Genomic DNA, 15,756 nt, shown 5'->3' with positions numbered 1-15,756 from the left:
CAAGAGTAATTGTTCATCATACTGCAGACATGTAGCTTATTTGGGAAGTATAAACACTCATACTCTGAATACTGTTCCTCTATGATTCACGGGAGAAGAGGAGTATGTCAATTCAATCCATAACATTCATTATGGGTGTGATAAGTTTTACAAAACTTACTTTTTACACTTTGCTTTTGAATAAATAGATGTCTAAAAGAGTTAGTGCATTTATTTCTTTCTGTGAAGTTTTTTTTGCTTTTTGTTGTCTTAAAAGTCATAGCTATACAATAACAAAACTCCCTTTACTCTAAACAAACAAGTATCTCTTTATATTATAGATGTGAACCAGAAAAGTAGGAGACAGAAAATAGCCATTAGCTTACCTAATTGATTATATGTAGTGTTAGTTGGAGAAACACCTTTGTTTACTAAACTGTGGTTTAAATTTCAAACCATTAAGCCGCTTGATATTTAACTGAACTGAAGGAATTTGAGTATAAAGCCTACAGGCCATATTTTCAAAAGTATTTAGGCAACTAAAGATGTAAGTAGGTACCAAATTGGATTTTCAAAGCAGTGGGAGATGGACAGCTAACTTGTATAGGCATTTAACCTGTCTGCACCTTTAGCTACTAAGTAACTGAAAATCTGTTCATATAGTATGTTGGCAAAATCCATTTTATAGCAAGCTCCAGATATAGAACAATTTATGAAGGAAATGAATACCAAATATGCATTTTTATCATCATTCAATTATATTTTCTGTTTACTTAACTACTTTTTTGTCTCCAAAGAATCATCAGTATTTAAAAGACAACAGTTTCATAGACTAAATGGCATGTTAGAACCTGAGCTATGGAGATAATTGGTCTACAAAATAAGTCTTGCTTTTTTAAAAAGTGGAACCAAAACAAGCACATGTCAAAAAAACATTATTTGTGTAGAAAAAGAATAGTAGTTCTAATATATTGATATGATATAAATGATCGCGTTTTTTGTATAGCTTCATCTTCAGTGGAACTAACTGTGAGTTTCTCAGCACAAGATAAAGAAAAAGGGTCATTCAATATTGTTGCCAATTATATGTTTACATCTCTTCATGTAAATTTAACCAGTTATTTTCATGGTAGAGCAAAGTAATGATATAAAGACAATTCTGTTCTCATTTATAGCAGTGTAAACCTGGAGTAAGACAATTCAGTGGTCTGACTGATTTTTCAACAGGGGCCATATTCTGGCCTGCTATGCTATGTTTAAACTAGATTTTTAAGGAAATTACCTAATTTTCCCCACTAATGCTGGCACCGCTCCTGTGATAGAAGTAATAGTGAGAGCAGCAATATAGACAAGGGATTGCATTTGCCTGACTCAATCACTGAATCCTGCTTAGGGAACATCTTCATGATAGTAAACATGGAACTGAACACCTGGGCCTCTGTTTACACTAGCATTCCTACTACTGCCATCTCCCCTGAAGCCCACCATTGGTGGTATGCAGTTGGGAGGTTTCCCAAAAGAAGCTGTTATAGGAAAAGTCACTTATTGGTCAGATTAAAGAGTAGGTAAAGTAGGTAGCTACTTACCCTAGCAAAAAAGTTAATGGTAACAAGAAATGATAGTTTGCAAATGTGAAAAATTTATAATGCACGAACAAATAGTTCTTCTTTGTTGAAATCAGTGATGATGCAAAATTTTTTGTTGGGGAACAGTAGATGACAGAAGTCTATTTGGCAGTGTCCATTTTATTCGGTTGTCTGTTTAGAAGTTCTTAGTTCATCTTGTATCATGCACATCTGTAGTTGGCTAGTGGTCTCTAGTTACAGTGTAAATAATCATGCCTAAAAGTGAGACTGGTGATCTTTTCTGAAAATGAGACAATTATTTTGGCGGTAAATATTGCAGAAGAAAAGCTGAAAGGAAAGACAGCATAGAAACATGAAGTCAAATACTTTTAATGTTTCTGAAATAAATGGCTTGGCTTGCAGCTGATACATTGAAATGCTTTTAATTGTGAATGTTCATGCAACCAAAATGTCACTTTTCTTACCCCTGAAAAATAAACTTCCTGCTGAATAAGGTTTTGTTTTTTTCTGATAGTTCCACTGGGTCTGAAAAAAGAGATAATATTGTCTCTAGTAAGGCAGTTACATTTATGGATGTGGATGTCTTAAGCAAAAAAGCCAAAAAGCAACCCTCCCCTACATCCACTTCCCACCTTGATTTAATTGCCAAGTAATTTAAGTAATATAGGACAGTTGATGGAACAAGAAACTCTGAGTACTGCTATTCTGAAAGATCCTGTCAAATGGCTATCACCAAATGCTTGTGAAAGCTGCCTCCATGCAAACACATTTTTTCTCTGGATAACAATGGACAGAAATTTACAGTTTTCTTCATTTCCCGCCAGCTGCCCAATGGAGAATAGGTAAATCAGAACTAGATTCTCTTTTCCACTTGAACTTATTCTACTTATTAGTTCTGCAGCAAGATATTTAACTTGGAAATTTTGCTTTACTTTGGAACTGTGACTGAGACTGGAAAAGCAAAACTTTGGCACATCAGCTATTGTATGTGGAAAGGCTAACATTAGAATTAACAAGAGCATATAAATGATAAAAAAATAAGTTCTTTGATGAAATACTGTCAAGCTATTTTGGAAAAGCTTTTTGATTTGATCAACACGCATAAAATAGAAGAGATTCCCCTGCATAAAATAGAAAACATTCCCCTACAAGGTGTAAGCCATAAGGCAGGCCAAAACCAGTAAGATTTAAAACCTGCAAATCTGAAGTTCTATGGGAAGCACCAGAATTCATCAAAACATTTGGACTTTATTCAAGATCATTCAGAGATGGACAGGATCAGTATGAACCAGTATAAGGAAAGCATGTAAGATGGTCCTGCTTTGAGCAGGGGGTTGGACTAGATGACCTCCTGAGGTCCATCCCAAACCCAACTTTCCATGATTCTGTGGTACAAACGAACTTGGTATAGTAGATACAAATGACATGTAGAAATGGTATAAATAAGTAAATTATTAAACAGGAGATTGTAAGGTGTGTGGCAGCAAATGTGATTGATCATGTGTGGACAGTGATGCAGACTTTATGTTTAACCCTGCTCTATCCCATGTTGTCAGCCAGCCTGATCACTTGGCTGATAGCATGACTAAAGGCTACAGTGAGTTCATACTGCTGTGTGATAATTTGAGCCATGTTGCCATACGACTTACCAGGTCATTGGAAGCAGCAATATAAGACTCAATAGACCAGGGGTGGGAAAAATGCAGCCCACGGGATGGATGTGGCCAGCCAGGCCATTCTATCTGGCCCACGGGGCCCCTAAAAAATTTAGAAAATTAATATTGACACTTTTCTTATTACCCTGAGCACCTCTTTCTGCAACTGCTGGAGCTATGGGGTTGGCAGCAATAGAAATGTCCCCTCACTGATCCCTGTAAGATTGTGGGCAAGATCTGCGGTCTGCCATGGTCTGTCTTTGATTAGCCCCAGCACCTTTTGTGGAGGGATCTGACTAGAACAGGGGTTAGCAACCCCTAGCATGCATGCCAGAGCATGGCATGCAATGGTATTTTTCTTAGCACGTGTGCCCTGTGGTAGATGGTTGGGAAGGGGCTGGGGCTGGGGCTGTGCTGCCACAGCAAGGATCAGGCCTTGTGTACCTCCCCCACTATCTGCCCAGAGGCACGTGTGCACCTGCTGCCAGCACTGAACTGGGCCGGGGCTCTGCAGACCTTGGTGCAGAGGCTTGCAGCTTCCTGGCTGCCTGCCACAGCCAGCCTGGGCTCTGGGCAGGCCCTTGCTGTCTGCCATGGAGCCCGGGCTGCTCTCGGTGGGCGGCGGGGAGGTTGCGGGCTGCTTCGCTGAGGTCTGTGGAGTCCTGGCCTGGCTCGTTGCTGGCAATGGGTTCACACCCTGGCTCCTACCCTGGGGGTGTTTAAGAGGAGGTTAAATGAACATCTTGCTGGGGTCGTTTGACCCCAGTATTCTTTCCTCCCATGGCAGGGAGTTGGACTAGATGATCTGCTCAGGTCCCTTCCGACCCTAGAAACTATGAAACTATGAAACTATGAAATTTATCTGCCCTAGGCTGCCAGTCATGGGGCCCTTGATGGCTCGCCAAAACTCAGTAAGCGGCCCTCCGCCCAAAATAATTGCCCACCCCTACAATACACAAATCCTAGTCCTTTAACCATAAGAACTTTTTTAAATTTGTGGAGCTTCTTGAAAAATACCATTCTCTTTGGAAAGAACATCTCCAAAGAATCACTTCAAAGGAAATTTATTATCATTATCTGGACAAAAATGTCCAAAGCAAAATTATTCATATTTTTAGGATCATGATCAAAATGAAATTATTTGTGCCTTGAAAGCTGCCCAGCATTATTCTTGTGTACTTGATTATCACAAAGACATTAGTGAACAAGAGTGGAGGACAATGCTTTATTTTTTTTCCAAAGAAGCAGCAACTGAGGTGAGGGGAAGCAATGAAACAAACAATGAATGTTTTGTTGAATAAGACAGATTCTACTGATGCTTTCGTAGGACCATTAAAAGAAAACGGAATTTTATTCAGTACTTTCAGAAACCGGGGCTGCAATGGAGAAATTCTGAAAAATGAGGATGGTAGAGTACAGAGGAGAATTCAGGGCATATTCTTTGAGTCTCATGCTCTGTGATGCTCTGAGTTGTTGCACTGAAGCTTGGTATTTTTCAACATGGTTTATATATTTTATTGTCTTGCAATGTGCCAACATTTGACCAATCTATTTCCAAAGTTCTTCAGATAAACAAGATAGGAAAGCTAAGTAGAAGTTAACATATATGTTGGTACCAAATTTTAGAAGCCCTTGATGCTTTAGTCAGTTGCCAATAATTCAAATCTAAAGGCACCTGCAGGAAACAATATTTCAAATTATGCCAAATGCCTGACTCACAAATTCTACAATTGTAAATTCTTGTGCTTGGCATGGTATACTTCATAAATTCATTATTACAAAAAACCGCTTCAAAGACAACTGAAGTGGTTATTGAATATACTACAGATCAGTTAAAATTCTTGAAGGATTCCCTTGTCATCTACTCTTCTGATAAGGGATTTGTAAGAGCCTCGGCTGAGGCTATAGATGATAAGATGGAAATCTATGCTATTTTCCCAGAGGAAAAGCAACCTAGAGAACAATTGAAAAGGGCATGTTTGATTACTAGGTCTGAGAATAACTGTTCACAAATCCAGAAAAAGCAGTATAAAGTATTTTTTCTATTATTTTTAGATATGGCCATGTAGTTACCTGAAGAAGGGGTTGTATAATGTTAGGAATACCATAAGTTATTTTGTTTTTTGTATATAAGAATTACACAGAATTACAGTAGTAATACCTTATTTTAGGGACAGCATTAGAAGAATGGTAAAGAGATTGTCTGACAAATGTTCTTCAACTTTGCATTGTATGTAAAGCTTTTGAATCATAGGACACTCCAAAAAAACGCATTGGAGGAGTTCCTGTGCAAAAATAAACAAATATCTTTTATTTCCAAATCTTTCAGGTGCACACAGGTTCTACTAATTCTGTCTGCAACTTCTGCAAACAAACAGTTCAGTTTATTGAAACTTACGCCTGTACATATTTGCATTCTACAATGGCTCACTTTCAGGTGGTGGGCTTTACTGTAAATTTTAATTGAAAGCCAAGTTGTTGAGACTTGCTGTGAATGATGATCGCCTTAAGTCCATGTGTATTAAATCAAGAAAAGTTAAATTTACTCTAGGTGCTAGTTAGTCCCAAATCACTGGGAAAAAAAAGCATTAAAGAACTGGTGATAGGTTTCAGTTTCAACTTCTTCACTTTTTTCCAGACTTGCATTATCATCAATAAACAAGAATAATGAATTCAATTGTCTTAGCACTTTTTGTGGGGAGTTGTAAAGCTAAAGGGGGAGAGCGGGGAGGGGGCGGAGAGGGGTAGTAAAAAGTACTCTTACCTGGCCTAAAAACAAGATAAATCTAGCCCAGAGGATGTACGAGGATTTTTATGGGCTGTACTCCAAAGGATATGCTTATCCCTAAAACCATTTGCTGGATGTACGTACTTCCCACAGCCTTTTCTCAGAAAAAAAGCCTAATGAAACTTCCAGTAGGCCTGGAATTAAAAAAAAAAAATCCTGCTTTTTTTTCCAATAAGCTAGGGCATATTCAGTTCAGCAGAGTGGGGAAGACACAAGTTCAGTTTTCTGGTCTGGAGGAGATTACAACTCCCATGTTTAAAAAGAGTACCTTAAACTACCAGTCTATAACCTGGACTGATTGTGGATTTCTACGGAACAGTAATTGGGCAAAAATGTGAAAAAAATCCTGGTTTCTTGGAGCACTTACCACTCCCCACTGCTGGGCAACAGGCCCAGAATTATAAATATAGAGGTAAGCTCATGCTGACATTCTCTTACCATCAATTTTGCCTCCCTTATTCACCATGCTCTAAAAACAGGGATGGGAAACACAGTAACCAGATGTTGGCTCTTTCTTGCTGGTTGAAAGATGTGGGGTTGAATCTCCTTATTCTTTTCTAAATCTGCTTTTGCAAACCTGTACTTTTTCATGCTGCAGACACCAGATTTGAAATATTAATTACTGCTTTAACTATTATTGCACATATTCTCCATGGCTAAGGGTTAGTACAGGGAATTCAATGCCAGTTCACCAACTTGGACATGACCTCTGATTTTCTTTGATACTGAGATGCTAACTGCTGAAAAGATAAAATCTGACTGTCTCTCCTTTTGTTAAAAGATGCTGTTTTAAAAACTCCTTTGTGGCCTTTCGGGAGCTTATCTTGGGAATTTGCAGTCTTTTAGGTCTTTTTTTCAATACACCTAGTGGATATTTCTTTAGAAACATCCAACATTACCTGCTTTTTAGACAGCCTACACTGTGCACTTAACTTTAGCTACGATGCCACATGTCCATATAGAATACCTGAAGTGAGCAGCCTTTGTTTAAAAAAAGTACAATCGCTGTATTCACAAACGTAAATAATCAGACTGTCTGGCTGGAACTATGATGAACAGACAACATTTCTAATCCTTTCAGGTTTGTCACTGAGATTTAGTTTTAAAATGTCTAATCAAATCACTTGTAATATTTTATTGGTCATGAATTTCTAAGTTTAACACTTGAACACTGCCTTAATAGTGTTATTACTGCCACACTATACTGTTGCAACAGCTGGAAATACAAGTTTGAAAGGGCATCTTGTGGTTGCTTTGCAGAACAGAATTTTTGGTAGAGCTAATAATCAAGAAATGAGACCAGAGAGATGGCATTTTTGTTTCCTTATTCTATATAACTAATTTATTTAAATTAATGTATTTCCTAATGGTAAACAGCCTAAAACTGCATAAACTGTTCTAGGTAAAGTCATTAAAAGATAAAAGCCACGCATTTCTGAGAATTACATATTATGATTTGTCTGTATCTGGGTGAAAAATGTATGGGAAAAACCATGATTTCTATATAATTGTTCATAACAAATATTTATACTCTGCCCCCCCAATGTGTGGGTCTCAAAATGTTTTGGCAATATTAATCCTCAGGCCTAATTTATATCCCTTCTCTCATGTGGATGAAATAGAAGATGGGAATGATACTTATGTTACAAGTGAGGCCCTCTCATGCATATATAAACATATAATATTCTGCCTCACAGTGGTATAATAGCTCTCCTTTAATATGTTAGAAGTATGAACAAGCTTTGAATCTTTTAGTTCCTGATTCTGCAAACACTTAATACTGAGCACAGTGCCTTAGCTGGAAGGTCCCAAATCCTGGTGAATGGGATTATTGCTGGTAGTTTCAATGCATTTGGTAGTAAATGTTTGCAGGATCAAGGTATGTTATTTGATGAGATAATTCAATAAACTACTGAACATTTCTAGTGAAAAACACACATCTGAAGAATAACATTATATTTTATTGATCTACTTCTTTACCAGTTAAATCAAACGCCAAACTCCTAGTGAATTCAAAAGCTGAAAGATCACTTATCCTTATAGTAATTAAAATTGTTGTGGTATTTGACAATACCTGAAAGTCAATCTAATCTGACACTGGCACTCTATAAATACTTCTCTATGCTGGCCCAGTAAAGTAATAGGTTAAGTAGATTCAGCTAATTACAATTTGTGACCCAGCTTCATGCTTAAAGGTAGTATGTCTAATCTCTTTTTCATTGACATTGGTGTCTTCTGTAAACTGCAGTAAAAACAGTGCACACTAGATGTCCCTAGGAGAACATAGATATTCACTCTGAAACCTGTAGATGAAGACTGATTTTTTAAAAAACAAATCCTTGTCACTTACTTTCTCATCATTAGATGATTTTAAAGATGAGCATTTAAACCAAAGTTCGGTTTTCAAAGGCTTGTAAATGTGTTAGAAGCTGAATTCCATTTGACATCTAACAGTATAAAAGGGATAGAATAGAAAACCTAGGCTTAAACAATGAAAATGAATTTAAATATTACTTCTTGTCTAGGAATTAGTCAATAATTTTCTCAGCACACACAAAATTTGTCACAACTCCTTTCAAACAAGTATTTGAGGGTGAACATAGAGAAGAAGATTGGCTTTTTCCACATAATGCCTATTGAAACTCTTCAGAGGAAAAGTGGCATGACATAGTCAAACTGTTATAAAATAATTACTATATTTAAGGACAGAGATGTCATTCACTAGTGAGTAGTATCTTATTCTGCAAATAGTTCTATTCATTTCTCTGGAAAGTTATAAAGTAACCACTAATACAATATGAGTAAGTTGGTAAACTCTGGCCTTCAGTGATGTGCTTCTGCTCAAATGAACTTCACTATAATTCATGTGACCACAGCAGGTAGGAAGGTGATTGCACATAGTGTGCAGCGAAAAAAAAAAGTTTATATTGGATCTTGGTTACTTTTGAATATTTCGGGGAAAGATGTTATAATTTAACATTATCTTCCAATTTAAATGTAATTTTCTTTGAACCAATAGTTCATTGGCTAAAGTATAACAATAAAGGTGACTTTTCCTTTGGTTCTATGGATGCTTTAGAGTTTTGAGGCAGCATATTAACAATGCATCTCCCTTGTGGTTCAGAAGCATTTACTCCTGCGTCAAGGAAGATTACAGCTAATAGGATTTGGAAGCTGGTGGCATGACTGGTGCAAGCCCTGCACTGCACTTTCTTAAAGAAGAATATGGATCCTATTTATCACACATTTTTCTTCCTTCTAGGCTTTTACAAGATAGACCCAGCACTTTCTACTTGTGTCACAGGATGCTCTTGTTCCACTGACAACTTTGGACGGTAAAAAATATTGGCAATCTGTTTGTAGTCTTTGTTGTCTTGGTAATTCTTAGAACTGACAGGGTGGCCTGGCGAGTACTAGACAATAACAGATGGATGGACCAGTAGAATTTATATGTTAATAGTTATAGTACAAATTAGGATTTTTGTTGTGTGTCTTTTAATACGTAGCATTTTTGAGGATTCAATTTTCTTCTTGGTGGGGAGATACAAATAATCTAAATCTAATCATGTGTGTTTTATGAGACTGCCCTATTTATAACTGCTTTAAATTCTTCTAGTATTGATAATACATATGAACTAGAGAAGACTGTTACCCATGAATGTACTGTATTATCAAAAGCTTTATTGATTTCCTTCTAGGAGTTTGTTATGCATATCGTCATTTCTGAGAAAGGTACCTGGGAACATCCCTCAAGATATTAGAAAAATCAGAATAGAAAATTCTCACCTTACAGAATTGCCTCGAGGATCATTCTCCAATGTTAGTGCCTTGGAATATCTCTGGCTTAATTTTAATAATATCACAGTTATGCATCTAAAAAGCCTGGAACGCCTGAAGAATCTGAAAGAGCTAAGATTGCAGGGAAACAAGTTGAGTTCAGTTCCATGGACAGCATTTCAAGACACAACGGCTTTAAAAATATTGGATCTAAAGCACAACCGGCTAGATGTTCTCCCAGAACATGCTCTCAGGTATCTACCCAACCTGACCTACTTAGACCTATCCTCAAATCAGCTTACTGTTATATCCAGGGATGTCTTCTTTAACTGGCCCATGTACCAAAAAGCCCAGCAGGCTGAAAGGAGGATGGACACTATCTCCAATGCAGTCCTGGCTTTACATGATAACCCCTGGATCTGTGACTGTCGCTTAAAGGGATTTGTCCAGTTTATCAAATCCATTGGCCCACCTGTTATTCTGATGAATTCTTATTTGACTTGTTCAAGCCCTAAATTTAGGGCAGGGAAATTCTTTTATGATGTGGAGCTCAACAGTTGCATGAAGCCATTAACCTCATCCGTTGAAGCCAACGTGACTGTACAGGTGGGGTTAAACGTTACTTTGACCTGCTTGGTGCAAGCCAGACCTTCTCCTGTTGCCTGGTGGACCTACACACTAAAACATTTAAGGGGATTTAATGGTAAGGAATAGCATTATTTTTTTAAAATTTACAATACAATAGGTTAGATCCAGCCTCAAAGGCTGATTTCAACCTTGTTTGACCAGGGCCTGCTGTAACTGTTATTCTGAATAGATTGAATGATTGGCTGTTCAGTAGACAAGGAGCTCAGCACAGGATCCAGACTTGTTTTTCAGATGCCCCCAGATTAGGCTTTGGAATACTTAAAACTTAGACACCTGGCCATAGGAGACTGGTAGAAAGATATAAGGGTAGGCACAGAGGCTACATATACAGTCAACAAAAAAAGTTAGGCACCTCTTTAACATGATTCATGGAGGCCAGATATTGGGCAGGGAACTGTAGAGCTAACCAGTATGGAATACTGAGCAGAAAGCTCAGTCTAAATTCTCACCCCCTCTGGAGAACAGACATCTCTGTTAATTCGGATCCAGAGCATGGAGGCCTTTTCTGAGGGTAAGTGCCTAACATGCCTGTTATGTGGCAACGATAAGTGGGAGACTTGGTTCTTAGCCTCCCTCGCTTGTTCTGAGGGGATTTTAGGAGAGTGCCCTAACCAACAGGTTATTCAATAGATATGTTTCACCCTTCTGTTGAACCTGGACCAGTATGCCAACCAGAATGAAGGGTTCATGGGGCCAGAAGGATAGTAAGCAAGAAGGAGCTTGAGTGTGAAGCCTAATGCTTGGGGTATTCAGATGGGAGGTGGAGAGAGGGGAGTTCTGGGTTCTGGTCTTTGCTTTCTGGACTGTTTATGTATTTTGTGTTAGATAGTCACTGGATAAAACCAGAAATAATCCTGGAGGATTATTTGGGATTTTTGTAGTATAAAATGTAGCCACTGAATAAATTTAGGGACATAAAATGCTGAGACTCATGGAGTCGGGTATTCAGCAATGATTTTTGCAACTTGTTCTTGTTCTGATGCCTAGTTTACTGATCTGGAATTATTATTTCAGTCAAATACATTTAAGCAGAGAGAAAATGAGACTTCTATTATCAAGGCCCTCTCTTTTCTATGATTACAATTATGGTGAGAAAGAGAGGCTAGGAATAAGATAAGCATCCATTAGGCATGTGCCTTGGCCCAGTTCCTTTTTTCTAACATTTCTTTTGTATTTTGTCCTCTCATAGAGAATATACTGCAGTCCTGTTTTCTAACTGCTAACACTGTGTTTTCCTACAAAGCAAAATATATACCCTTAGTTCTTGCTCTTCCTAGTCCATTTTGAATTTTATCTATCATAATAAGCTCTCTTCTAAAGACTACAAAATTTATTAATAGTCCTATTTTTTCATAATTTAGACTCTTAAGCAGCCTTATCATCTTAACCCTTATCATGTTAACTGCTTTCAGCAGGGCAATTTACTAATTTTCATAAGATCCATTTTAATAAAGAATTTGGAACTCTATACAGAGTTGTGTGCCTGCATTATTCTTGCTACACACATTAAATAACTTTTTCATGAAACTTAGAATCTTGTCTGTTTTTATTTAAAAGTTTTCTCAGCATCTGTTCTTATTTCCTTAATAAAATATTATATTGATTCTTTATATTCTCCATGCCTATTTATCTAGATCTCCACCCTATTTCTTCTCAGCCATCTTCTTTCCAGAAGTCCTAGCCTCTTTTAGGCTTACCTTGTACCTGCTTCATGCCCCTAATCATCTTTGTTGCTGTTCTCTATACCTTTTCTAATTCTCCTACATCCTTTTTGAGTTGCATAGAGCAGAACTGCACACAGTATTCAAGTATGGGAACATCATGGATTTATATAGTTGCGTGACGGTGTTTTCTATTTTGGTTTCAGTTTCGTTTTTAGTGATGTCCCACATTTTATTGGCTTTTTTGGTAACTGGCACACATTGAGCTGACACTAGACAGAATATTTTTACCAAGTAGCAAATACAATTATTAAGTATTATTGTAAGTTCCATTCCAATCTAACATTGTAAATTAATTCCATTCAAAGTTGTATTGCTCACAACTTTCTTAAATTTTCCTGAGGCTAAAATTTTGCTTTTCCAGTTGAATAGAGGACAGGGATTTTCATAGACTGCATGACTATGTCCATTAAAACCCCTTTTTTGATTTCTTATGAAAGTACTTTAGAAGGTTGAACATGTGAGGGAAATGAAGCCTTTCCTGGGTGAATAAAATAATAGGAGTTCCTAGATTTATTCCTTGTTTCAATTTCTAACAATTTATGCCTATATTTATTGATATATATATATGAATACAGAAACAATACAACTCACTCATGTCAAATTTACAAGAAAAAACACTGAAGCTTGAGTAAGAAACTTGATTTTAATTAAATATCATCACTAGCTTTGAAAGATCTAGGAAAACCACTCTGCCTTTAACCAAGGAATTTGAAGATGATGGAAAATGCCATGACTTTTTTTTTCAGTATTTCAGTCTTATCTATGCATATAATATATATGTGTATATCCTACCTAGGAATCCTAGGTCGGAATCATAATATCCAGACTTGAGGTATTATGTAATTTTATGCTAAATTAGTTGTTCATCATTATTTAATGAAGACATAACACTTCTGTCTGCCTTTTAAATGGAGTAGGTGGGTTACGGTGTTCCCAACTTGTTCCCCCTTGATCTTAAACATCTGACTCATAAGATGATGTGCATTTATCACAATATGTAACATAAACCAGTGAGTTAAATTGTCCAAAAATATAGAAAACCCCCCAAAATCCAGAGCATTTTATATTTGGACTTGGTCTTTTGCTTGAAATTTGAGTAGAAATTTTGTGACTTCTTTACCCGCAATTCCATGTTTCTGTGGGAGGTAACTCATGATCAAGGATCCTGGTTTTCCCTGATAAAAAAATTGCAGATTCTCTGATAACCCCCCACAAAATCCGTGGTTAAAATAAAAAGGCCATGCACAACCACCCCAGCTCTGCTGGTGCCCCTCAACTCCTGCAGGAGGGGCCCCCCAGCTGCCAGAGCTTTGGGGCCAGGGTTGTGGGTCCACAGCCCCTGCCCCTGGCAGAAGGCTGTGGCTGCTGCAGCAGTGCAAAGCCTAACTCCCTCCTGCCACCTGCCTGCTGTGGGCTTGGGCAGGGGTGGCCAGCTCCCTGCTGCTGTGAGCACTCCCCAGGGGGCAGGGAGGACCCATGCCCCCCATATCTGTGTGCAGGGTGGGGATAGGCATAGGTTGTGGGTTTGGGGTTCCTGCCCTGCTGCCCTACCCTGGGGCCTCTGCAGCCCAGTGGGCATGACCCAGAGGGGCAGGGAACAGCGGGGCCATGCAGAGAAGCTGCTTGTTGCTGCAAGCTCCACGCTGCCCTGGCAACGCGTCCCCTGCTTGCACAGCTGCATAACCAGGGCACTGCTGAGCTTGCAGTGACAAGCAGCTTCTCTATGGGGCCACACTGTTCCCTGCCAGGCTGGGTCATGCTCAATAGGCTGCAGAGGCCCTGGGGTAGGGCAGTAGGGAGGGGAGCCCGAGCTTGCAGCCTGTGTCCGCCCCCACCTCTGCCACAGATCTGGGGGGTGTGGGTCACCCTGCCTCCTGGGAGTGCACGCAGCTGTGGGGAGCCAGCCTGCCCCCCACCCCCTCAGACGAGCCACTTGCAGCCCCATCCCGCTCCCTACTGGGGTCCACTCATTGCAGCCCTGGGCCCCAAGCCCTGCTCACTGCCCAGCTGGGTAGCAACCCCAGTCCCAGCCCAAGCCCTGACCAACTACCCCCTCCCTCCCTACTGGGGCACTATTTCCCCTTGCCCCCCACCTACTTACCTGCAGGAGCTGCTCTTCAGGCTGCCGGGAGTCATGTGCATGCACATGGCACCCCCTGCCTGACCGCCCTCCTCCCACTCCCTCCCAGCCCCCTGCAGGCTGGAACTCTGCCAGCCTGCAGAGGGCTCATCACAAAACTGCAAAATCCATGGGCTTCTCCAGTAAAATGAGAAATCTCCATTTGACTCCAATAAAAGGTAAAACCTGAGGTTTACACCATTTTTCCATGGGAAATGGAAAATTTGGATGCCTGCTCAATACAATTCTCAGTTCTGGAATGACAGGAACTCATACGGGCACTGCAGCTACGATGCTGCTGGTGCAGAGCAGTGCAAGTTAATATATCTACTGTTGTCTTCCTTCTCTCCCTAGTGTCCACTGCATATATCGGTGAAGATACAATCAAATCTGAGTTAATCATTCCTTCAGCTCGCCTTATGGATGAGGGCAATTACACCTGCACAGCTGTCAATTTCATTGGTAACAGCTCCACAAAGATTTCCTTGAAAGTTCAAGCTCCCAGAATGGTATCCTCTTCCTCTTTCTCTTCATCTGGTTCAGAAGAGTATCCCTACATTGATGTGAGGATTGCCAAGCAGACAGTATATGGTATCACTTTGGAGTGGTATGCAGTGACTGACAATCCAAGTGAAACCTGGTACACCCTTCATTTTGGGAGGTATGATGATTCCACAAAGGAGATGATTTACATTGGTCCTGGTGTCAACACATACTCAGTCAATGATTTGCTGCCAGCTACCAAGTATGAGCTGTGTGTCACTTTAAGGAACCAATCACCCCAAAATGGACAGTGTATTGTGTTTGTTACAGGCCGTGACATCAGCGACCTGGAGCAGAGAGAGAAGCTCATCCACATCATTATTATTGTGTGTGCCATGGTGCTGGCAGTGCCCGCTGGGATGTATGCATGCACCATGGAGAGCAGTTTTAACTGCCTAGAGAAGTGTTTTGAACTGTGCCGCAAGAACCGGAAAGGGCAGAAGAACCTGAGAGAAGGCAAGAAAGAAAACACCTTTGACAGCTTACCAAGTGGCAGTGAGGAAGGACTGTGTCACCAAAACTCCAGTGAAGGCAAGAAAAAGCTGAAAACACAGGAGGCTGTGCATAAACCCAACAAACAGAAGTCTGATCACAGAAACAGTGCTGACCTCTATTAGCTGATGCAACTGGAATCCTGTATGAAACTAGATAAAGTTAGATATGGGAGTACCACCCCATGGTGTCTGTTCTAAGTAAACTCTTTCTCATGTTCTTTGCGTGCATGTGCCAGGCAGACATACAAACTTGTTTTCAAAAGGGTTTGGGAAAAGCCTAAAATTTTGAGGAAAATGGGATTACTGGTAAACAGGGATTCATTGCTGAGTTGTTATGGGAGCTGACATAACTACTTTCAACTATTTGTGATGGTTCTTTTATCACAGTATTCAGAAATGCAAAACAATCCTTTGGGAAATAACTGCCAGAAGTGTATTTCAAT

At 39.5% G+C, this 15,756-nt stretch overlaps 1 protein-coding gene across 1 annotated transcript; it reads left to right on the top strand.

The window, feature by feature from the left end:
* The first annotated feature begins 4,501 nt into the window (after positions 1-4,501).
* LRIT2 (leucine rich repeat, Ig-like and transmembrane domains 2) lies at positions 4,502-15,436 on the top strand. Its single transcript, XM_019555550.1, has 4 exons — positions 4,502-4,628; positions 9,271-9,343; positions 9,707-10,488; positions 14,631-15,436. The coding sequence occupies exons 1-4, from the start codon at positions 4,502-4,504 to the stop codon at positions 15,434-15,436; spliced, it is 1,788 nt and encodes a 595-aa protein (XP_019411095.1).
* The last annotated feature ends 320 nt before the right edge of the window (positions 15,437-15,756 follow it).

This window comes from Crocodylus porosus, unplaced genomic scaffold (genome assembly GCF_001723895.1).
Source record: "Crocodylus porosus isolate Cpor-Errol unplaced genomic scaffold, CroPor_comp1, whole genome shotgun sequence".
Classification (NCBI taxonomy): domain Eukaryota; kingdom Metazoa; phylum Chordata; order Crocodylia; family Crocodylidae; genus Crocodylus; species Crocodylus porosus.
Note: the sequence above shows the minus strand (reverse complement) of the source record. Positions and strands in the feature narration are given on the sequence as shown.

Excerpts from the sequence above, each read along its gene's own strand:
- LRIT2 (XM_019555550.1), top strand. The coding sequence starts at position 4,502 with ATGAATGTTTTGTTGAATAAGACAGATTCTACTGATGCTTTCGTAGGA. Across the intron at positions 9,344-9,706 it reads TCCACTGACAACTTTGGACG|GAGTTTGTTATGCATATCGT; the intron begins GTAAAAAATATT and ends ATTTCCTTCTAG. Across the intron at positions 10,489-14,630 it reads ACATTTAAGGGGATTTAATG|TGTCCACTGCATATATCGGT; the intron begins GTAAGGAATAGC and ends TTCTCTCCCTAG.